Source organism: Miniopterus schreibersii (genome assembly GCF_964146895.1).
Source record: "Miniopterus schreibersii genome assembly, chromosome: 13".
Taxonomy (NCBI): Eukaryota; Metazoa; Chordata; class Mammalia; order Chiroptera; family Miniopteridae; genus Miniopterus; species Miniopterus schreibersii.
Window position 1 is genome coordinate 62073332 of NC_138113.1, and position 25054 is coordinate 62098385.

The window sequence follows — 25054 nt, forward strand, 5'->3', positions numbered from 1 at the left end:
TAGTGCTTCATTAAAACTTAGCTTGAACCTGGCCAGGTAGCTTGGTTCTTTAGAGTGTTGTCTCCATACACCAAAGTAGCAGATTCAATCCCCAGTCAGGGCACGTACAAGAAGCAACCAATGAATTCATAAATAAGTGGAACAACAAATTGATCTCAATCTCTCTCTCTCCCCTCTTTTGTCTGTCTCTCTAAAATCAACCAATCAAACAAACAAACAAATAAAACTTCACTTGAACCAACACTTAATCTGAAAACTGTAGTGTATTTTTATGTGAGGACCGAAGCATTTTTAATATGTTAACAACCACATGACCTGTCAACTTAAGTATAATGACAATTAACAACAATGTCATGTTTGTAACTAGTAATCTATTGAAGCCCGTCCCTCTACATTGCCGTTCTGCTCCACTTCCCACCTTGACCTCAACCTCTGCACACTGTCATATTCTTTTTAGAGAGAACAAAAGAAAACATAATAAACACTCTGCCTGGGAGCTTGAATCCAACCTTGTGTGGTCTGAGTAATAAAACTTTTATTGATGGTTACCCAACAAATTTTTTTTCTCTCTTACTCAAATCGGAAGTGGAAAGACAGACTTGTATTAGCCATTTTCTCCTTATAGTCTTCATCAAATCTCTCATTCTGAGCCACAGTAAAGTGATTCTTCCAGTCTCCAACTGCCCCTGAAATAGTCGGTGGAAGAGTCAGTGGCTGTTGGAGGAATTTGTTTCTCTGTTCCCCTGTTTTGTGTGATTCCCATTCTGCCCTCCAGAGGGACAGTACTGCACAAAGCATCTCTCCTGCTAACCCTCCAAGTTTTCATCCTGAAGGGGGGAAGAAGTCTTGTCTGATTGTGAGGGTGGAGAGCCTATTGCCCACTGAGCCACGCTATTGGGGGGTGGGGGCTGAATCATCACCACGTCAAAACAGCAGGCCTGAGGGGCCCCCTTGTCTTTTCCTCCTGTCCTCTTGCCTATCAAAGCTAGTAGCTTCCATGCAGTAAACAGACCAAGAAGGGCCTGTTTCTAGAGAACTAAAGGTACAGTCTCAAGGAAGAAAACAAAAAAGAAGATCCCCCAAGCTGTCCCATTTCCATCCCTGTCACCTTTCCCTCCATGGTGTTTACCATCATCTACTATACTGTGTATTCTTCTTGTTTATTTTGTTTATGGCTGGATATAGTTTCTATGATGGAAGGGATTTTTGTGTGTTTTGTTCACTGCTCTGAACATTACCCAGAATTGTGTGTGGCACAGAATGGCCACTGAATAAATATTTTTGAAGAATGAATGAGTCCAACTGATACCATAGAGCCATCTATAAAATGGATTCTTTGCTCCATCTGACTTAATTCCCAGCATTTTCTCCTTACCATCCAGAACTCTGGAGGGAAAGTGAGATGAGGGGTTGGATTTAGACACTAAACCTCACTCTTTCATTTCATCCATGGTCTCTTAAATACTTATTTTCCCAGTATCATTTATTATTGATCTTAATTTTCTTATCCATAGAAATCTCCCAAAGGTGCTGAAATACTGGACAGTTCTTTTAAGATTATGACTAAAAGGAAACATAAACACCTTTTCTCATGAATGGAGAAACAGAGTGGTTCATTAATTCAGTAGGAACCGATGAATAGTTTGCCATTGGATTTTGTTTCATAACATCAAATGAAGAATGATGGACAATTGTATCTAGAACCTTGTCATCCAGCCTTTTTCCAATAAATTCTCCCAGCTTCTGAATTTCATGCTTTGGGTTCTATGATCAGAATGAAAAGAAAAGTGAAGATTTGATATAAAATAGTTTAAAAAGAATATTGAATTGACTTAATAACAGTGATAAGTAACATACGATGAGTTAAAATGAAAAATAATCCTACCTCACAAATGCTCCTTTCCAGAAATGACTCATTTTAATATGGTGACACATGTTTTTCTTTTTATTAATTAGAATATTAAGCTTTTCTGGCCTTAAGATGGAAGCGTCCATTCAGTAGGATGCTATGTGGAGTGTGGAGAATGTCTTACTAAAGGATTGTGTCAACACCTATGACCAAATGTCCTGCTGAAATCAGTTCTGGAAGAGTCCTGGTCTGCAAATGTCTAAGAGGGAGCGTCCACGGACTGACGAGAACAAAGATATTGCAGGAGCACAGAGGCAGACAATTTAAAACCTGGTCAAAAGAAGGCTGTCTCTCGTTTTTAACATTGATAGGAATGTTCCCAGACATTGCTGTGGTGGCAGAAGCATGGGAGAGGACTTTTTTGTGCTCATGAGGCAACCAAGAGGTGCCCAAGGCTAATGTCTCTGGTTCCCAGTATGTCCAGGCGTTAGGTGTCTCTGAGAGGAACTCAGTTCCAAGGTAGCCACTGTTTTCTCATCAGAGGGACACAAAACCCTGGGAAGATGTGGCCGTGGGGAATCCCCTATTTCTAGGAAGAGTGGTGGGGGAGGGAAAGTGGAAAAGTTACCAGGACAACTGTATCTTCGGCTTTAAAATGGCCTTCTGCTTTAAAAGGTTGGATATCAAAAGTGCTTAATTTAATTGGCCTCATACAGATTAAGAATCAGCAAGAGTGCTGAAAACTGTGGGCTTTGTGTGACTACATTCAGGGAATAGTCCAGAATATGACCACAGAAATATGTAAAAGGGTTTAGGGACTCTGAGGTTAGACTACATGTTTCAATAAAGTTTCTTCCTGGCATCGTAATACTTTAGGGTCTACCTCAACAAAAAGGTGCCATTCCCAGGGACATATCTCCTTGACACTGTTTGATGCATATGGTGGGCAAGCATCACCCACTTGGAATTTTTCTGTTCTGAGTGCACCCCTAGTCTGTCACATCCCCTCATAAAGGAGTGGACTCTTCCCTTGTGGAGCTCCCTGCCATAACGTTGCTTAATTGACTATATCTAGAAATCCGTGATTAACTCTCTGAACTTAAATAGTGCATATATCTGAAAGGTATTTCCTCAGGACATGGACAATGGTAGTCTCCTATTGTACACTTTCCTGTTTTTCAGTGTCCTCTGTGGCGTCTCAACACTTCTGTGTCACACAAAGAAGGAGGGAATTGTATACTGATAACTGTGTACCATGTCCTGAAAGCTCTTTAACTATGGTTGTGAGAATACTAGAAATGTAGTAACTTATCTGTTTTTAAAAACCATAGAGTATAATTTAAAACAAAACAAAAGAAAAATTCATAGATACAGGGAACAGGTTGGTGGTTGAAAGAGGCAGGGGTGGGGGATATGAGGTAGGTGAAGGGGGGTCAAAGGGCACAAACTCCCAGCTATAAAATCATTAAGTCCTGGGGATGGGTGTGCGGCGTGATGACCATAGTTAATGACACTGTATTGCATATTTGAAAGTTGCTAAGAGAGCAGATCTTAAAAGTTTTAATTACAGGAATTAATTATAACTAGATGTGGTGAAAGATGTTAAGTAGACTAATTGTGGTGATCATTTTGCAATGTATACAAATATCAAATCATCATGTTGCTTACCTGAAACTAATACAATGTTATACATCAATTATATCTCAATTAAAAAGCATAGGAAAACAATTCTGTGCTTTTCACTCTTGACATTTCATGTCTGGCAATAAAGCCAGAATTTGAGTTCAATAATTCTGACTCTAAATCATTCGTATTTTCCCATTACACCATAATTTCTTAAACGGTGTCCTGAAACTGATGTTCCTCAAGTACTAATGGGAAAAAAAAAAAAAGTGTTAGAAAAAAGTTTCCCTCCTAAACAGAATTTTAAAATAAATATGTCTGTAAGGAAAGGGTGACCCGTACCCCATAGCACCAGGAAGTTGCAGGTGAGACTATGCGATACATGAACTCATGATATCCCGTGTGTATTCGATACATGGACAGCTAGAGCCGATGAAATGCGGTAATTTCCTGTTCCCTGTTCCAATCTGTGAGTCCGATGGTGCCCATACACTATGACTTAAATATGTTACGGCCAAATAGGAACACAGTAAACATTACTGCCCCTCACCGTCTTCAGGTCCTCATAGAAGAGGTAGAGAATGCGGTGTTGGTCTTTGGCTTCCCACCATCCTCTCACGTGGTCATACCAAGAGCCCCAGCACACTGCAAAACAGGGTGCAAGGCAGGTCGCGAATCACAGCACCTCAGCCGACACCCCCCCAACGTCACAGTGACGAATCCTTCACATTAAGTGCGGCAGATCCCTGCTGTACTAAGGAAAGGATTCTTTCTTTTCACAGCTTTTGAGGGTGGTGAGAAAGGAAGGATTAACAGCTGCATTTTCATACCTTTCCCAGTCAGAAAATTCTCAAAATACTCCTCCCAGGTCCCTGGGGCCGGAAGCGCCTTGTTCATCCTTTGGAAATGGTAATAAGAAACCATGTTGTCCTTGGGGTTTCTTGCTACATAGATGATCTGGGAGTGGAGAGGGGAAGTGCAACAGGTTAGACCTTTGCAGAACGCCCAGACAAATTATGTTAGGGCGATCACATTGATTTCTGCGGGGGAATATCTTTTGACGTTGCGGTCCTGTGAGCTTTGTGTTTGTGGCAGACGAAAGGTTCATATCAGTCTGCACGGTCGTCGCTGTGAAGGCTGAGCTACTTTTCTTTAATCCTAAGTGAAGGACCTTAAGAGGAAATAGATTGAAGACCAGAGTATAACTCAGAATTCCTTTTGCTCTTTACCTTACAGTTTTTCTCTATGAAAGATGGAGGCAGCAAGTGGATGGGAAGATGTGTTTTCAGGGTCCGTGGTGAAGGCATTGCATTAGCTTGTTCCAAACCTGTAAAATTGAATTTTGATGATTTCCCACTATTTTTCTCTATTTGCTTCAAAATATTGCTGCTTTCATTATTACTACCTTAGATACAATTGAACTATTTAAGGCAGCTGTAAGAGCACTGTAACTATCTGTAGATCTGATCTGAGAGAATATGTCTAACCTATGAATTAATTTTTTGGCCTGAACCATTTCTAACCATAACAAGCAACAAATCAAATAAATAAGAACCTAAAAAATTCAAACATTTTGTCCATGAAGTTACCTAGGCTCATCCTAGGTAAAATTAATTTCTAATTGGAGAGTCAGAATTTAACTTACTTTTGTATATTAAACAGTAGGTCCGTACAGCATTGGGCAGGTACAGTTTTTTTTTTTTTTAAAAATCACAAAATCCATCAAAAATTGTTTGATTGCCTAGATTTTGAGAAGGCTATTTGATAGCAAACATCCTAAGCACAATCCATACTCACCGCATCCTATGGATGGGATTACCCATTCGATGAAAGGAAATCGCACATGAGTTGGTGCTCGCTGAGTTTTTTCAACATCACCTTCATTTTGTATTAAGTCCACTATCTCCTGCGTCCATGTTGTTCCTGTTCCACATGGAAGATGAAGATGCATAGACATTTACTATCCTACATTCCTTAAGAGATGGTCAAACACCTGTTAGGACATCCATGTGAATTCTGAAGCTAGTTTTATAATGGAATAAAGAAAACATCATTCTTGCCCAGCCGGTGTGCACCAGGAGAGGTCACTGCTTCAGTTCTCAACTCAGGGTCAGGGCACATGCTCGGGCTGCTGGCTCAATCCCCAGGAGTGGGCGTGCAGGGGGCAGCCCATGGGTGCTTCTCTCGTGGATGTTTCCCTCTCCCTCCCCCTCCCCTTCCCCTCCCCCTCCCCCTCCCCTTTCCCTCCCCTCCCCTCTCCCCTCCCCTCCCCCCTCCCCTCCCTTCCTCTCTCTCTGAAGATCAATAAAAGCATAAAAAAAAGAAAACATCATTCTTTATATCTGGTTTTATCATAACATGATTTTTTATGAAAAGACCACAATTTGAAGTAGACTTTATACTGATGAATACACAGTTCACTGTTTTCTGCCACAACCATTAATTTGGGCTGTTACGCTGTTGGTCTAGCTGCATTGTTCTTAAGAACAAGTAATTCTCAGACCTGGAACTGGAGACCTTTGAGGCTTCTGAGGGCTGCTGAGGTGAAATCATCATTGCAGAGCCGCAGCTCCCCCAGTTCTTCCCCAACCAGCCCCGGGCCCATTTCCTAGCTCATTCACACAACGGGGCTTTTTACAAGACCCACGAGGAAGGCCTGCACTGGGCGTAAATAAACCAGCAAGCCGGTGGCCCTTTGCTCTTCGCTGCTTTACTCACTCCCTGCTGGGCAAGCAAAAACAATTTACATCATAGGAAGAATTAAATGCTTAAAAATTGTAGTTCATTTTAATATTTTTTTGTGTAGTTTCAGTTTCCATGGTGACTTGTCTTAGCCCTGTCACTCTGCCCAGCAAGCAGTTTTCCACTCAAACCCAAATCAAGTTCTTTATTTCATTATTAATGCGGTTGTTTTCCCCACTTACCTTCCTAACGCCCCTCTCCACCTCCCCTGCCCCCTTCCACTTACCTGCTTTAGGATAGGTACAGATCAGTATATCGTCGGGCTTGGCTTGGAAGTTCCAGATATGATCCCAGATGTCACAGGTGTGCGTGGTCTGAAGAATTCCCTTCACATAGTCGAAAGTCAGGCGCTCTGTTCCATCAAATTTCAAATCCCCCATTTTCTTTAAGGCCATTAGTGTCAGAAATCAGAGCACTAGTCCAGCTAAAACGTGAGCTTTTAGTCAGCACAAAGCTGTGTTTTTGATACAGTACAGACAATGCAAAACTCTGACCGCAAGCCCTGCCGAGGGTGCCTGGCAGCGGCCTGATGAAGGGAAAGTGGCAGTGGGCCTGCTGCAGGCAGAGCTGGAAATGTTTAGGACTTTGGACGGGGGCGGTCCGGGCTCCAGCCTCCTCCCAGCCGGGCTGCCCCCTCCCAGGGCACTCACATGTCCTGGAGCTGTGCCACGGGCACGCAGCTCTGCTCCTTTCCTCAACTGTTTCTTCTGGGAATTTTAAGCTAAATGAAAAGTTGGAGAGAATTTGCCCTTGGAATCGCAGATTGCAACACAGAGTAACTTCCCTGAAAGGCTGAAGGGAAATTTCTGTGGCTTGTTAACAGTGAGGCCCTGGGCTGGAATCTCCCAGCAGGAATATCTAAAAGGCTCAGCCTTATTATTTTTAAAGAGTAAAACAAACAATGCAAACAAACAAAAGGCTTCCTTCCTTTTGTAGGCCACTTAATATTTCTATCAACAGGAGCCTCTTCACAGCCATTAAAACATGTATGTCTCAAAAGCAAAATGTTTGCAAAAAACGCCAGGATTACGAAAGACGGTGCCTGTGTCAGAACAACTCACTTGCTCCTTGGAGCTCACTTCCCAGGCTGGTGCCAGAGTCCTCCCAGGGCGTGTTTCATTAAATGCCTTCGGGTTTGTTTATCCCGCTCGATCCTTTCCTGGGAACATTCCTGGCTCCCGTCTGAATTTCCCTCCCCCCTCCTGGTTCAACCTCGACTTCTTCTTTGCTGACCACCTATAAGTAGGCCAAATTCGTTTTCGTGTTTAACTGCTAAGTATGATAAGGCCGCCCGCCCCATGCTTCTGTCTTTCCTTGTGATATAACAAAGAATCTCTCTGGTCCTCTCTTGCTCCTGGCACAGGCCTGCAGACCTTTAGGAGGTCACTGTAATGAGCCGTCACCTGCACCCAGGTATATGCTGATGAGGCGACTCCTGGAGGGCCCTTCCGTCGTTCCAGAGCAGGGGCTGAAAGACCGAGCCTCAGCGTGATGGGGGGGCTGACCTTTCAGGCCCATCCCCACCACCAGGGAGGGGAGAGGGGCTAGAGACTGACTTCAGTCCTGTGGCCGACGATGTGATAAGACCCCAAGGAAACTCTGGACACTAAAGCATCAGTGGTTGGTGAGCACGGTGATGCTCTCGGAGGGTGACATGGCCGGATTCCACAAGGGGAGGGCACGGAAGCTGTCTGTCCTCTCCCCCGACCCTGAAGTGTGCACCTCTTCCATCTGACAGTCCCTGACCCTTCTTCTCTATGATAAAGCTGGGGGTAAGTACAGTGCTTTCAGTGAGTCCCGGGAGCCATTCTAGGGAGTTCTTCCACCTCAGGGCTTCATGGGAACCCCCAGATTTATAGCTGGTTGGTCAGAATTGCAGACCATCCTGAGACTCGTGGCTGGCATCTGAAGTGGGTCAGTGTGAAAGACTTTGTCCTTAACTGTGGGTCTGCACTGACTTCAGGTAGTTAGTGTCAGACCTGAATTGAATTACAGGGCACCCGGTGGTGTCAGAGATCGCTGTTTGAACACTCTCTTGCCCACAGCAACCCACAATGGCTTTAGCAGAATCCATTCTGTTCCCAGAAGGAAGGCATTTCAGTTCTTGCTTAATCCCTTGCCACCCAAAACCTTCACAAGATCTCTCGAGGGCCTTCCTGCAGAGGCCCCTGCCTGGACCCCAAGTTAAGCCACACTTGTTCGCTCTCACAGGGCTGCAGCCCCGGAGGCCTTGTCTGTCCTGGCAAGGACCAGGCTCCCTCTGGTGTTGCTGACACGGCCTTTCCTTTCCTGATATTCTCTCTGGCTCTTGCATCTGTGGTCTTCATTCAGTTCTCTGGCTTCCTTCAAATCCTCTTTACTGTCTCCCTTAAATGTCCCCTTTCTGAAGAGGGCTCCCCAAACTTCACTGTCACCCGGAGCAGTTCACTTTCCCTGCCTGTGGCACTTCCTGTTCCTTTAGAGTAGCTATCAAAATTTAGTTTTGTTTTTTAAAATTGAGGTAGCATTGGTTTATCATACAGATATGCTTCGGGTGTGCAACATTATATAATTCGGTATCTGTTTATACTACATGTGCTCACCACCAAAAGTCTACTTTCCACTTGTCCCCATACAGTTTACCCTTCGCCAGGTTCACCCTCCTTCCACCCCCACCCCTTCTTCGAGCCACGGGTCTGTTGTCTGCCTCTATGAGTTTGTTTGTTTGCTTGTTTTATTTTTTAAATGCCCTGCATAGGAGTGAAATCATATGGCCCTTGTCTTTTTCCATCTGACTTGTTTCACCTAGCATAATATCTGCAGAGTCCACCCATGTTGTTGCGAATTTGCCTTTTTATGGCTAAGTAGTATTCCACTGTGTGTGTGCGTGTGTGCACACACACGTATGTGCATATCCACATTTTCTTACCCATTTATCTGCCTATGGACACGTAGGTTGTTTCCGTATCTTAGCTAGTGTAAACAATCCTGCAATGAACATAGGTGTGAATGTATCTTTTCAAATGAGTGTTTCTGTATTATTTGGATAAACATTCAGAAAAGCAATAGCTGGCCCATATGGTAGTTTTAGTCTTAATTTTTTGAGGAGTCTTCATACTGTTTTCCATAGTGGCTATACAGCAGGTCCTTGAATGACATCGTTTTGTTATGATGGTGATGAGATGCCGTAGGAACTTAACTCTTGTTTATGTCAATTGGCCTATGGTAACACTGGTTTCATTATATGTTGTTTCCCTTAAAGTCAAATAACCTATCAACGATGTTGCATGGGGACTCACCGTACTAATTTACAGCAGTGTACTTACGGTACTCCTTACAACAGTGTAAGAGTTCCTCTTCTCCACACCCTCTCCAGTTCTGCTTGTTTCTTGTCTGTTTGATGGTGGCCGTTCTAACATGTGTGAGGTGCCCCTCGTTGCGGTTTTGATTTGCGTTTCCCCAACTAGTGATGGCGAACACCTTTTCCTGTGCGTGCTGACCATCAGTGTGTCCTCTGTGAAAAATGCCTACTCAGATCCTCTGCCCAGTTTGTAGCCAGGCTGTGTGTTTTGTTGTGCAGATGTATGCATTCTTTATATATTTTGGATATTAATCTCTTATCAGATGCATGATTTGCAAACCTCGTCTCCAGCTCAGTAGGTTGCCTCTGCATTTTGTGGTTGGTTTCCTTTGCCACGCAGAAGCTTTTTAGTTTGATGCAGTCTCATGTTTAAATTTTTTTTGCTTTTGTTTTACTTGCTGTTGGAGTCAAAGCCACAAAAACATTGCTAAAACAGATTTAAGGAGTTACTGCTTATGTTTTCTTTTATTTTTTTATTGTTCCAGGTTTTCAAGTCTTTAATTCATTTTGAGTTAATTTTTGTGTATGGTGTAAGATAGCGATCTAGTCTTATCCTTTTGATTGTGGCTGTCCAGTCTTCCTAAAGCCATTTATTGAATATCCATTGTATATTCTTGGCTCCTTTGTCATAAATTAGTTGTCCATATATATGTGCATTTATTTCTGGGCTCTTGATTTTGTTCCATTAATCCATGTGTCTGTTTTCTACCAATACCATACTGTTTTGGTTACTACAGCTTTGTAGTATAGTTTGAAATTAGAACGTGTGATATCTCTGGCTTTGTTATTTTTTTCTCAGGATTGCATGGCTACTTGGGCTCTTCTGTAGTTCCATACAAACTTTAGGATATTTTTGTTCTATTTCTGTAAAATATGCTGTTGGGATTTTGATAGGGACTGCATTGATCCAATCCATGAGCAAGCAATAACTGCCCATTCTTTTGTGTCTTCTTCAGTTCTTTCAACAATGTCTTATAGTTTTCGGTGTTCAGATCTTTTACCTCCTTGGTTAAATTTATTCCTAAGTATTTTATTCTTTTTGTTGCAATTTTAAATGGGATTTAAAAAAATTCTCTATCTAATTTTCTATTGTTGGTGTATAAAAACACAGCAGATTTTTTTGTATTGATTTCATAGCCTGCAAGTTTATTGTATGTGTTCATTAGTTCTAAGAGTATTTTTGTGCGGAGTCTTTAGGGTTTTCTCATATAAATTTATGTTGCCTGCAAATAGTCATCCACAGATAAATTTCATGTTTTTTTTCCAATTGGATAACTTTTGTTTTGTTTTTTTTTCTTGCCTGATTGCTCTAGCTTGGACTTCCAATAGCATGTTAAATAGTAGTGGTGAGGGGGGCATTTCTTCCTTGCTCCTGATTTCAGAGGGACAGCTTTTCAGTTTTCTACCACTGAGCATGGTACTCACTGTGGGTCTGTCACCTGTGGCCTTTATTACCTTGTACATTCCTTCTATACCTATTGTGTTGAGTTTTTTAAAAATCATAAATGTATGCTCAATCTTATAAAATGCTTTTTCTGTATATATGAAGATGATCATATGATTTTTCTTGTTCCTTTTGTTGACGTGGTGTATCACCTTGCTTCAGTTGCAGGTATTGCACGATCTTTGCGTTGCTGTCCCATCACGCCCACTTGATCATGCAGCATGATCCTTCTAATGTACTGTATTCAGTTTACTAATATTTTGTTGAGAATTTTTGAAGCTACGTTTATCAGACATATTGGCCTGTAATTATTTTTCCTGTTTTCCTTATCTGGACTTGTAAAATGAATTAGGAAAAAGAGTTCCTGCGTCTTTGGGGCTTTTTTGCTGCACTTTAAACTTGCGAGAGGTTAAACAATGCAACACAAAACTTATTCCACCAGTGAAAATCCACTTTCCTCAAAAAACTTTGAAGGAGCAAGTACCAATGTAGTGGCTGAGTGTTCTTTCAGAGAGAAACACATGCATTTCCTCCTTCTGGAGTGAGTTTTCAGCCAGCAATTCATATGCATTTTGTACCGTGCAGAATGGAGCTACGTGCTCGGGGGTTGTGTCATAGAAGCACCTTTCCTGCAGGAGCTTATTGCAACATTCATTGTTTGGCTAAGGTTTTTAGGGTTGGTTTTGGAAGGTCTTTCAACCTTGCCCAAATCCCGCTTCCTACGAAATTTTTTCACAGCGCTGTTTCCAAGTGTCCACAAAGAGCTGCTGCTTGAAATTCTACACATGCACATCTCCCATACTGGTGTGCTCGTTTCACTACCTGGATTTTGGTTTCCTCTTCTTTCTTTGAAATGACAAGCCTTCTTTCCAGGGTCGTCCCATCTTTGGGGAAATTGACAAGAGAAGGCCATTTTTGAAAGGTCCTCCTCTCTGGGATGTGTTATAAGCCAAACTTCTCCTCAAAAGATACCTCTTTTTCCATGCTACACACACTTTGTAGCAGTTTCAGTTTTAAGCAGTTGGTGCTCTCAAAACGCTGTGTAACATATGTAGAGTGTGTCCATCTCCAGCACTGAAGACACAACTTAGAGCTCCTTTCACGAATAGACACGCAAACACATCTTTTTCTTCAAAGCTCTACTTCAGGTCACTTGGAAACGTAAGGGTTTCATCGAGAATATGAAGTCAATCATGCTTTTGCACTCTGCAACCGATAGAAATGACTCTTTGTACATGCCCGTCTGAACTTCACTGCAAAATGCCCTTCTTTCTGCTTTCTTGAATCTTCTCAATGCATTAGGTGAAAGAGCGTGTTTGAGCAAGAGTGATGCAGTGTGCGTTTTCCTGGATTTCAAGTTATTTGGGAAACATAATCCGCATTTTTCCACATTGTCTAAGGAAACAACGTAGAGGGCTGCACATGAGGCTTGCAAGAGATTGAAACAATGCATCCCAAAATGTATTCCACCAGTGAAAACACACATTTCTACAAAGACTTTGAAGGAGCAAGCAAAAACCTAGTGTCCGAGTGTTCTTTCAGAGAGAAACACATGCATTTCATTGTTCGGGAGTCAGTTTGCTTCCTGGAATTCATGTGCATTTTGTACTGTGCAGAATGTAGCTACCTGCTCGGGGGTTGTGTCATAGAAGCACCTTTCCTGCAGGACCTTATTGCAACATTCATTGTTTGGCTAAGTTCTTCAGGGGTGGTTTTGGAAGGTCTTTCAACTTTGGCCAAATCCCGCTTCGTACGAAATTTATTCACAGCGCTGTTTCCAAGTGTCCACAAAGAGCTGCTGCTTGAAACTGTCCACATGCACATCTCCCATACTGGTGTGCTCGTTTCACTCCCTGGATTTTGGTTTCCTCTTATTTCTTTGAAATGACAAGCCTTCTTTCCAGGGTCGTCCCATCTTTGGGGAAATTGACAAGGGAAGTCCATTTTTGAAAGCTACTCTTCTCTGGGATGTGTTATACGGTAAAATTCTCCTAGAAAGATACTCTTTCTCCATGCTTCACACACTTTGTAGCAGTTTAAGCTTTAAGCATGTTGGTGCTCTCAAAACGCTGTGTAACATATGTAGAGTGTGTCACTCTCCAGCACTGAATACACACCTTAGAGCCCCTTTAGGAAGATTAAAGCGAATTGCCATGCAAATACATCTTTTCCTCAAAGTCCTGCTTCAGGGCACATGGAAATGTAAGGGTTTCATCGACAACATGAAGTAATTCATGCTTTAGCTCTCTGCAACCGATAGAAATGAACTTTTGTACATGCTCGTCTGAATTTCAGTGCAAAATGCCCTTGTTTTCTGCTTTCTTGCATCTTCTCAATGCATTAGGTGAAAGAGCGTGTTTGAGCGAGGGTGATGCAGTTTTCGTTTTCCTGGATTACAAGTCATTTGGGATACATAATCAGCATTTTTCCACATTCTCTAAGGAAACTTTATTGAAGGCTGCCCATGAGACTTGCAAGAGGTGAAACAATGCATCCCAAAACGTATTCCACTAGTGAAAATACACATTTCTACAAAGACTTTGAAGGAGCAAGCCAAAACCTAGTGGCTGAATGTTCTTTCAGAGAGAAATACATGCATTTCATCCTTCTGGAGTGAGTTTTCATCCGAGAATTCATATGCATTTTGTACTGTGTAGAATGTTGCTATCTTTTCGGAAGTTGTGTCATATAAACACTTTTCCTCCAGGAGCTTATTGCAACATTCATTATTTGGATAAGTTCTCTAGTGATGGTGTTGGAAGGTCTTTCTACCTTGGCCAAATCCTGCTTTGTACGAATTTTTTCACACAGCTCTTTCCAAGAGTCCACAAAGAACTGCTGCTTGAAATCCTACACATGCACCGCAACTTCACTGGTGTGCTCGTTTCACTACCTAGATATTGGTGTCCTCTTATGTCCTTTAAAATGCAAGCCTTCTTTCTAGGATCATCCCGTCTTTGAGGAAATTTACAAGGGGAGTCCTTTTCTGAGTGCTCCTCTCCTCTGGGATGTGTTATAAGGTAAGTGTCTCCAAGAGAGATACCTATTTCTCCATTCTTCACACAGTTTGTAGCAGTTTCAGTTTTAACACATTGTGTACCGTTCACAAGTTTTCTCATGTTTCACGCCCCATCTGTTAAGTACTGCTCACGAGATTTCTTGTTTTCATGCGCCATCTTTTAAGTACTGCTCATGAGTTTTCTCGTGTTTCGCGTGCCATCTGTTAAGGACCGCTCACGAGTTTTATCGTTTTTCACGCGCCATCTGTTTTGGACCTTAGATGTCAACACAGTGACTTGTCTACATCAAATGAAGCAATCTCATTGGTGGAAACCGTGCAGGTCAATCTACAAAAAACTATATAATTGCACGAACCCATAAAGCATTGCAGTTACATTGTATTTTGGTCATTCGAGTAGTCTTCGTCTTCAAGTTCCTGGCGCTTTTAGAAATGCCCTCTCTCAGAAAAAGGAAGGAAACCAATGAAACTGATACACTTCTGGAAGTATTTAATGATAATTTATCAGATATTCTTAGTGAGATCAAAGATGCGGATGACTGTTTTGATGATTCCGGAGACGATTCTACTGACTCTACTGACAGTGAAATTATTAGACTTGTAAGGAAGCGCAAGGTGGAGGTGCTTTCAAGTGATTCTGACATGGACGAAGCTACTGATAATTGTTGGTCTGAAATTGACACACCACCACGCTTACAAATGTTTGAAGGTCATGCTGGGGTCACTACATTTCCTTCTCAGAGTGACTCTGTACCTCGGTGACCAATCTCTTTTTTGGTGATGAATTGTTTGAGATGTGCAAAGAGCTGTCCAACTATCACGATCAAACCGCAATGAAATGCAAAACACCATCTAGAACACTAAAGTGGTCTCCAGTTACACAGAAGGACACCAAGAAATTCCTTGAGCTAATTATTCTGATGGGTCAAACAAGAAAAGATAGCTTGAAAGACTGTTGTTCAACAGATCCTTTGATATGTACCCCTATATTTCCACAGATAATGAGTTGCCATAGATTTGAGCAAATATGGACATTCTGACATTTCAATGATAACGCCCAAATGTACAGTAGCTCGGGGAGACTTTCCAAGATTCAACCTGTGCTGGATTGTTTCCTGCATAAATTTTGAACAATATACAAAACAAAGCAACGGTTGTCTTTGGACGAGTCAATGATTCCATGGAGAGGACGTTTATAATTTCTCACATACAACCCAGTGAAAATAACAAAATATGGTTTACTTGTTCAGATGGTATGTGAGTGACACCGGCTATATCTGCACTATGGAGATATACACTGCTGAAAGAAAGAAATTGCAAGAAACTGTTCTTTCAGTCCTTGGACCCTATCTTGGCATATGGTACCATATTTTCCAGGATAATTATTACAATGCTACATCTGCAGAATTGCTGTTACAGAACAAAACTAGATTCTGTGGGACTATTACGAAGAGTAGCGGTTTACCGCCAAATTTGAAAATGAAAACATCAAGAATGAAGAAAGGTGACGTAATATTTTCCAGAAAAGGTGATATTCTTCTCTTAGCATGGAAAGACAAGCGGGTTGTCCAAAGGATATCAAAGATCCATGACACTTCTGTCTAGACAACAGGAAAAAAAAATAGAAAAACGGGAGAGAATATTGTAAAACCTACCTGCATCAAGGAATACAATATCCACATGAAAGGCTTTGACCTTGCAGATCAATTCTTTTCGTGTTGTTCCATTCTTTTTTTTTTTTATTTTTTTTATTTTAATTTTTGTTTAAAATATTACAGATGTCCCTTTTTCTCCCCAGTGGCCCCTTCCACCCCATCCTTTCCCCCTCCCCAGTCCCTCTCCCCACCATTGTCCGTGTCCTTGGGTTATGCATATATGCATATAAATTCTTTGGTTACTCTCTCCCCCTCCACCCACCCGCCCTTCTCCATCCCTCTGACATTCGTTAGTCTCATCTTTGCTTCCATGTCATTGAATCTATTCTGTTCATCAGTTTATTAAGTTCTTTAGATTCCTCATATAAGCAGGATCATGTGATATTTGTCTTTCGCTGCCTTGCTTATTTCATTTAGCATAATATTCTCCAGGTCCACCCATACTGTCCCAAAGGGTAGGAGATTCTTCATATTTACAGCTGCGTAGTATTCCATGGTGTGAATGTCCCACAGCTTTTTATCCACTCACCTACTGATGGGCACTTGGGCTGTTTCCAGATCTTAGATATTGTAAACTGTGCTGCTATGAACATTGGGGTGCGTATATCCTTTCTGATGAATGTTTCAGGATTGTTAGGATACATTCCTAGGAGTGGAATCACTGGGTCAAACGGCAGCACCATTTCTAATTTTTTGAGGAACCTCCATACTGTTTTCCACCGTGGTTGCACCAGTCTGCATTCCCACCAGCAGTGTACTAGGGTTCCCCTTTCTCCACATCCTCACCAGCACATGTTGTTTGTTGATTTGTTGATGGCAGCCATTCTGACAGGTGTGAGGTGACACCTCATTGTGGTTTTAATTTGCATCTCTGATGATTAGCGACGTCGAGCATTTTCTCATGTGTTTCTTGGCCATCTGTATGTCCTCTTTGGAGAAGTGTCTATTCAGGTCCTTTGCCCATTTCTTAATTGGGTTGTTTGTCTTTCTCTTGCTGAATGCTATGAGTTCTTTGTACACTTTGGAAATTAGCCCCTTATCAGATTCATCCTTGGCAAATATGTTTTCCCAGACCGTGGGGTTCCTTTGTATTTTGAGGCTGTTTTCTTTTGCTCTGCAGAAGCTTTTTAGTTTGATGTAGTCCCATATGTTTATTTTTTTCCTTTGTTTCTCTTGCCCTAGGAGATGTATCAGTGAAAAGTCCACTACGTGGGATGTCTGTGACTTTACTGCCTATGTTTTCTTCCAGGATTTTTATGGTTTCGTGACTTACATTTAAGTCTTTTATTCATTTTGAGTTTATTTTTGTGTATGGTGAAAGTTGGTGGTCAAGTTTCATTCTTTTGCATGTATCTGTCCAATTTTCCCAGCACCACTTATTGAAGAGACTGTCCTTACTCCATTGGATACTCTTGCCTCCTTTGTGAACTATTAACTGACCATAATGGCGTGGGTCTATTTCTGGGGTCTCTGTTCTGTTCCATTGATCTATATGCCTGTTGTTGTACCAATACCAGGCCGTTTTGATTACAGTGGCTTTGTAATACAGTTTGAAGTCTGGTAATGTGATCCCTCCCACTCTGTTCTTTTTTCTCAAGATGGCTGCAGCTATTCGGGCTCTTCTTTGGTTCCATATAAATTTTCAAAATGTTTGTTCCAGGTCTGTGAAATATGCTGTTGGTATTTTCATAGGAATTGCATTAAATTTATAAATTGCTTTGGGTACTATAGACATTTTAATGATGTGAATTCTTCCAATCCATGAGCATGGTATCTTCTTCCACTTGTTTAAATCTTCCTCTATTTCTTTTTTCAGTGTCACGTAGTTTTCTGAGTACAGGTCTTTTACATCCTTGGTTAAGTTTATTACTAGGTATCTTATTTTTTTAGTTGCAGTGGTAAATGGTATTGCTTTTTTAGTTTCTCCCTCTGAAAGTTCATTGTTGGTGTATAAGAATGCCATTGATTTCTGGATGTTGATTTTGTATCCAGCTACCTTGCCAAATTCGTTTATCAAATCTAGTAGTACTTTGATGGAGTCTTTAGGGTTTTCTATGTACAGTATCATGTCATCTGCAAATAATGACAGTTTTACTTCCTCCTTTCCAATTTAAATACCTTTTATGTTTTCTTCCTGTCTGATGGCTATGGCAAGGACTTCCAGTACTGTGTTGAATAAGAGTAGTGAAAGTGGACATCCCTGTCTTGTTCTGGTTTTTAATGGAAATCATTTTAGTTTTTGCTCATTGAGTATGATGTTGGCTGTAGGTCTGTCATATATGGCCTTTATTATGTTGAGGTATGATCCCTCTATTCCCACTTTGCTGAGAGTTTTTATCAGAAATGGGTGCTGGATTTTGTTGAATGCTTTTTCTGTGTCTATTGATATGATCATATGATTTTTGTCCTTCATTTTGTTTATGTGATGTATCACATTTACTCATTTGCGGATGTTGTACCAGCCTTGCATCCCCGGAATAAATCCCACTTGGTCATGATGTATGATCTTTTCAATGTATTGCTGGATCCGGTTTGCTAGTATTTTAGTGAGGATTTTAGCATCTATGTTCATCAGGGATATTGGCCTGTAATTTTTTTTCTTTGTAATATCTTTATCTGGTTTTGGGATTAGGGTGATGCTGGCCTCATAAAAAAATTTTTGGGAGTTTTCCCTCCTCTTGAAATTTCTGGAATAGTCTGAATAGAAAAGGTGTTAATTCTTCTTTGAATGTTTGGTAAAACTCGCCTGTAAATCCGTCTGGTCCAGTACTTTGTTTGCTGGGAGTTTTTTGATTACTGCTTCAATTTCAGTAGTTGTTATCGGCCTATTCAGGTTTTCTGCCTCCTCTTGATTCAGCTTTGGAAGGTTGTATGCTTCTAGGAATTTGGCCATTTCCCCTATGTTGTCCAATTTGTTGGCATATAGTTGCTCATAATATTTTCTTACAATCCTTTGTATTTCTGTTGGATCAGTTGTTATATCACCTCTTTCATTTCTGATTTTATTTATTTGGGTCCTTTCTGTTTCTTAGTGAGTCTGGATAAAGGTGCATCAATCTTATTCACCCTTTCAAAGAACCAGCTCTTGGTTTCATTGATTTTTTAAATTGTTTTTTAGTCTGTATGTCATTAATCTCTGCTCTGATTTTTATTATTTCCTTCCTTGTACTTCTTTGGGGGTTTTCTTGCTGTTCTTGTTCTAGTTTTTTAAGTTGCTGTGTTAGATGGCTCATTAGATCTTTTTCTTGTTTCTTGAGATAGGCCTGTAATGCTATGAATTTTCCTCTCAGGACTGCTTTCGCCACGTCCCATAGGTTTTGGGTTGTTGTCTGTTCATTTTTGTTACTTTCCACGAAGTGTTTGATTTCTTCCTTGATCTCCTTTGTAACCTATTCATTGTTTAATAACATGCTATTTAGCCTCCATGTGTTTGAATATTTTTGAGCTTTTTTATAGTGGTTGATTTCTAGTTTCATGGCATTGTGATCCAAGAAGATGCTTGATATGATTTCAATCTTCCTGAATTTGTAGAGACTGCCCTGTGCCCTAACATGTGGTCTATTTTTGAGAATGTTCCATGTGCACTTGAGAAGAATGTGTATTCTGCTGCTTTGGGGTGAAATGTTCTATAAATGTCAATTAAATCCATTAGGTCTAGTGATTCATTTAAGGTCTGCGTTTCCCTGTTGATTTTTTGTCTTGATGATTCGTCCAATGCTGGCAGTGGGGTGTTAAAGTCCCCCAGTATGATTGTGTTGCTGTCAATCTGCACTTTAAAGTCCCCCAAGAATTTTTTTTATATATTTAGGTTCTCCTGTATTGGGTGCATAAATGTTTATAAGGGTTATTTCCTCCTGTTGGATTGATCCCTTTAGTAATATGTAGTGACCATCCTTGTCTCTTGTTAAGGTCTTTATTTTGAAGTCTGTTTAGTCAGTAATAAGAGTTGCTACTCCAGCTTTCTTTTCCTTTCCATTTGCAGGGAATATTTTACTCCATCTCTTCACCTTTAGCCTGTGTGATTCTTTTGCTCTCAGGTGGGTCTCTTGTAGACAGCATATATTTGGGTCCTGTCTTATCCATTCAGCTACCCTTTGTGTTTTCATTGGACCACTTAATCCATTTACATGTAAGGTTACTATTGATATCAACTTACTTAGTGCCATTTTCCCCCTTTATGCTGATGTGCCTTTCTCTCACTATTCCTTCTTTTTCTTAGAGCAGTCCTTTTAGCATTTCTTGCAATGCTGGTTTAGTGGTACTGAAATTCTTTAGCCTTTTTTTTTGTCTGGGAAGCTTTTTATTTCACCTTCAAATTTAAATGATAGCCTTGCTGGATAAAGCAATCTTGGTTGCATGTTCTTGCTTTTCATTACTTGGAGAACTTCATACCACTCCCTTCTGGCCTGAAGAGTCTCTGTTGAGAAATCAGCTGTCAACCTTATGGGGTTCCTGTGTAGGTCACTGCTTGTCTCTCTCTTGCAGCCCTTAATATTTTCTGTTTGTCCTTGACATTGCCATTTTAATTATGATGTGTCTCGAGTGGGTCTCTTTGGGTCCCTCTTGTTTGGAGCCCTCTGTGCTTCCTGAACTCGTGTGGCTTTCTCCTTCACCAGCCTAGGGAAGTTTTCTATCATTATGTCCTCCATGAAGTTCTCTACCCCTTGCTCTCTTTGCTCCCCCTCTGGCATTCCTATAATGCGAATGTTGTTTCGCTTCATGTTGTCCCAAAGCTCCCTTTGACTGTCCTCATGCTTTTTAAGTGTTTTTTCTTTTTGCTGCTCTGATTGTGTGATTTTTTCTGCCTTGACTTCTAAGTTATTCTATCCTCTGCTTCATTGAGCCTGCTTTTAATTTCTTCCAGTGCATTCTTGATATCAGATACTGCATTCTTTTTCTCTGATTTTTGTTTATATTTTGTATCTCTTTTTTCATGTTTTCACTAAGGTCCTCGATCTTATCATCTAGAGTCTTCTTAAGTTCCTTGAACATCTTCATCATCAATACTCTGAACTCTGTTTCTGATAACTTGCTTAACTCCATCTCATCAAAGTCTTTTTCTGGCGATGTTCCCTTTTCTTTAATTTGGAGGTTGTTTCTTTGTCTCCCCATTTTGGTAGGTCTTAGTGTTTGTATCTATATATTAGATATATTTTCTGTCCCCCAGTCTTGTGGGATGGGATTTTGCCTTGTGGGTCCAGTGGAGCCCAGAGGTGTGTTTTCCTTACACTTCTGAGCTCTTTGCTCCTGGCGTGTCCCTCTTGTGGGTGCCCCTTTTGTGATTTTTTTATGTTCTCCTGTTGTGGTTGGGTCTAGATTGTTGTAGATCAGTCCTTGGGAGGACCCTCCTCTCAGGTTGGCTAACTGTGTCTCAGCCCCAACCTCAACGTGTAAGCTGTTGTATGGCTGCTGGCAAGGCAGGACAATACACAACTAAAATTCCAGGAAACAAGAGGTATCTTACAAAATATCTTGACAGTCACAATGAAAACAACCCATGTGAAAATAGAACTGGAAGGGTGAAGGGAGAACACGCACACACAAAAGAAAATGCATAAAAAGAAAGAAAGAAAGAAAGAAAGAAAGAAAGAAAGAAAGAAAGAAAGAAAGGTAATGCTTAGAGAGAGAGATGTATACTGTTGTTAATACTGGTGAAAATTTAGAAAATAATAATAAACTAAAATGTAAAATGAAGAAGCTACTGGGAGATAACAGAAACAGAGAAAAGATTCTGAAAGAAGTTCCAGCAAAAAATTAAGGGAGAAAATAGGAATAGGATAATAGTTGAAAATGAGAAAACAAAAATACAATAAAGAGAATAAGAGAAACTAACAATCAGACAGGAAGACAGAATGGAGCATAATGAAAGAATGAAAGAAAAGTAGAAAAAGACAAAAGAAAAAGAAGAAAAAAGTTATGCCAATGGATTGAGAGGAGAGAGAGAGACAAAGCCCAGGCAGGGAGGTAATCCAGTAAGAGATTTGTGGGAAACTATAGAGGAAAGCAGTAAACTTGGTTATAATGATAAAGTCCCAGTCGTTAAGCACGGATATCAAGAAAGTCTTGATATTAGAAGCAAGGATGAAACAAAACAAAGCTCATAACCAAGACAAAACCAAAAACAAGCTAAGCAAGACAAAATTCTTTTATAAAAAAGAGAAAAGAAAAATTAGTTTAAAAAATGTTAAAAAAAAATTAAAAATTTTTTTATAAGATTTCAAAAAGAAGAAAAAATGAATTTTCTCCTCTTTGTTTTCTTCCTAAGAAAAAAAGAGAAAAAATAAACAAACCCAGAAACAAAAAACAAATAAAAGACCCAAAAACCAAAAAAACCAAAACCAAACATCAGCAAAAAAAATAGTCAATTAGGTGAGTTTTTTCTGGGCAAGTTATGTTGTCTGAGGGTCACTGTTTTGTGTGCTGATTTCAGTTCTCCTGGGAGGTGCTTGTGTATCAGCCAATGTGAGGAGCCATCTAGGTTTGGCTCTGGTGTCCTTAGGCAGATGGCTGATCTGAGGCTCTCTGTGGACCACCTCCTCTTGTCAGCTATTTTGCAACCTTGTAGTGGCCTGGTCTTACTCCAGTCTCCTGTAGAGTCTTTAGGGTGCAGGGTGGCTAGTGTAGCTCAGGGTATCACTCCCCTTGAGGTGTCGCTGTCAGGCACTCACTCTGCGGGAGTTAATCTCTGCTTCACCGTCAGCTCCTCAGTCCCTACCGTGTCCTCCGATTCTAGTTCCCCAGGCTCTGTCCTGCTGCAGCTTCAGATTGAGTTCAGTCTGTTGCCTTTTCTGTAGGGGCCGTTTCAGCAGCCTGGGCTCAGTGGGTTCGATTAAGAACACATTCTGGTGAGCCCTTTGCCTGCCCAGCCCCCAGCAGGGGTTTTCAGTGTTTCCTCCAGGTCCCAAACAACAGTCCCCAGAGTCTTATTCTTGTAAAGTCCTCCTGTGATCTGCTCTCCCTTCCCCCTCAGGACTGTGCCCTGCTGGTGTGTCTGGGGCCTCAGTGAGTGGGACCCGCCCCTTTCCTGTTGGGGACAGTGCTCCTGGCTGTGGGAGAGGCAGGTGGGCTCTGCCACTCCCTGGTCAGCTCTGGTTAGCTGGTCGCACCAGGCCCACCCCTCAGACTGTCCACTGTGAAGACCCCAGTTGCAGCCTCCGCTGGTCGGTCTGTGCAGTGCACGCCTGGAAGGTGGCAGTCAGTTCCTCAATCAAACTCGCAAATGCACAAAGCAACACATGGGCAGAGAGTCCGCCCTGCAAGGTCCCCCCACCCTCGCTCCAAGACACCCAGCGGGAGGGGACCCAAAGTCAGCTCCACGCAGCTCCCCGCACCGCTGGTCTCAGCAAAGCTGGTGCAGCACCATGCGCCACCACGGTGCCTGTCAGGGCTGGTCATAGATCCCAGCCTCTCGGCACTGGGAGCTCAGGGAGGGATGACACCCTCAGGGCTGTTCACAGATCCCAGCCTCCTGGCACCGGGAGCTCAGGGCAGGAGGGCTCCTCCTCTCCCCTACACCATGCAGATTCAGTGCTTTCTGGGGCTCAACACACTGCCCCACAGGGAGGCAGAGGATCCCCGTGTGCGGGTGCTCAGCACAGTCCTCTGGTCCCTTACCACTTGAGTGCCACAGACCTTGGGACAGCCTTCCCTATGGTCAGCACCCCGAGCATTAGATGCCAGTCGCAGCCACCACTAGAGGCTTTGCTTCCTAGGAAGGCGCCGTTCCCTCCGGGCCTCATAGCTCCCCTGGGACCCTCTGCCCTGTGTACTGGTGCTCCTTCCCCTCTCGTAGCTCCAGGTGGGGACCGACGCTTTTGAATGCCAACCACGCTCCTGAGGGGAGGGAGCTTTGCAGTCTCCAAGGCTCCTGGCTTGGAGCCCGGGACAACTTTCAGGGGGACTCCCCCTTTCTATGGCCTCCCTCTCCTACCAGACTCTGTGATGCCTCTTCAGTGCTCCCCACTCGCACTCCGTCCACTCAGGTATGTTTCTCTGGTTTTTCCAAGCTGGCTACGTAGGATTTTAGGAGGAAATCGAGTCCATGGCTGGGAGAGGGGGCGCTCTGCTGCTTCTCACAGTGCCGCCTTCTTGCCTCCCCTCCTCATGTTGTTCCATTCTAAGGAAAACGAAGAAATGGACAAAAAAAGTAGTGCTGTACCTTATAAACTGTGGACTTTTCAATTCATTTAGAGTGTACAACATCCTCAATCCAAAAGCAAAAATGAAGTATAAACAGTTTCTGCTATTGGTGGCGAGAGATTGAATAATGGATGACAATAATGAAGGCTGTCCAAAACCAGAGAAAAATCTGTCCAGCCCTTCCCCTGGGGGTGCAAGGAGAGCACCTCGTAAAGATCCACCCAAAAGTTTGTCAGGTGATATGAAGCAGCATGAACCTACGTATATTCCAGTGAGTGAAAAGAAAAAATTTCCCACGAGAGCCTGCAGAGTTTGGGCGGCCCATGGAAAAAGGAGTGAATCTAGATACTTATGTAAATTTTGTTTGGTCCGTCTTCATAGAGGAAAATGTTTTATGCAGTACCATTTGTTAAAAAAGTACTAGGAACTTTAATTGTTTAATTGTTTAATTGTTTTTGTAAATAAAAATGTTATAATTATTGAAAAACAGCACCTAAAGTGTATTATGATCTGTAGTTATGATTTAAATAACGTGCAGTTTGCCCCAAATCGTGAGGTCCCAGGCGTATGTCTTAGAGATTTCTATGCGGCACGTAATGTGTTAAGCATGTTGGTGGACTACAATCGCTGTTTAACATTTGTAGAGTGTGTGACTCTCCAGCACTGAATACACACCTTAGAGCTCTTTTAAAAAGCTTAAAGCGAATTGACATGCAAAGACATATTTTTCTTCAAAGTCCTTCTTCAGGATACATGGAAATGTAAGGGTTTCATCGACAACATGAAGTAATTCATGCTTTAGCTCTCTGCAACCTATAGAAATGAACTTTTGTACATGCTCATCTGATTTCACTGCAAAATGCCCTTCTCTTCTACTTTCTTGCATCTTCTGAATGCATTAGGTGTAAGAGCGTTTTTGAGCAAGAGGTATGCAGTGTGCGTTTTCCTGGATTGCAAGTCATTTGTGCTACAAACCGCATTTTTCCACATTCTCTAAGGAAAAAACATTAAAGGCTGCACATCATGCTTGCGACAGATTAAATAATGCAACGCAGAACTTATTCCACCAGTGAAAATACACTTTTCTCAAAAGACTTTTGAAGGAGCAAGCACCAATGTAGTGATTGAGTGTCTTTCAGAGAGAAATACATGCATTTCATCCCTCTGGAGAGTTTTCATTCTGGAATTCATATGCATTCTGTACTGTGTATAATGTTGCTATCTTCTGGAGGATTGTGTCATA

At 41.8% G+C, this 25054-nt stretch overlaps 1 protein-coding gene across 1 annotated transcript; it reads right to left on the reverse strand.

Annotated features, from left to right (window-relative positions):
- Window positions 1-354: 354 nt before the first annotated feature.
- Window positions 355-7046, reverse strand: LOC308566719 (sulfotransferase 1C4-like). The gene is made up of 7 exons (XM_081157319.1): window positions 6441-7046; window positions 5270-5395; window positions 4702-4799; window positions 4303-4429; window positions 4023-4117; window positions 1584-1764; window positions 355-686 (listed from the first exon to the last, which is right to left on the reverse strand). The coding sequence occupies exons 1-7, from the start codon at window positions 6607-6609 to the stop codon at window positions 571-573; spliced, it is 912 nt and encodes a 303-aa protein (XP_081013445.1). The 5' UTR covers window positions 6610-7046; the 3' UTR covers window positions 355-570.
- Between the last annotated feature and the right edge of the window lie 18008 nt (window positions 7047-25054).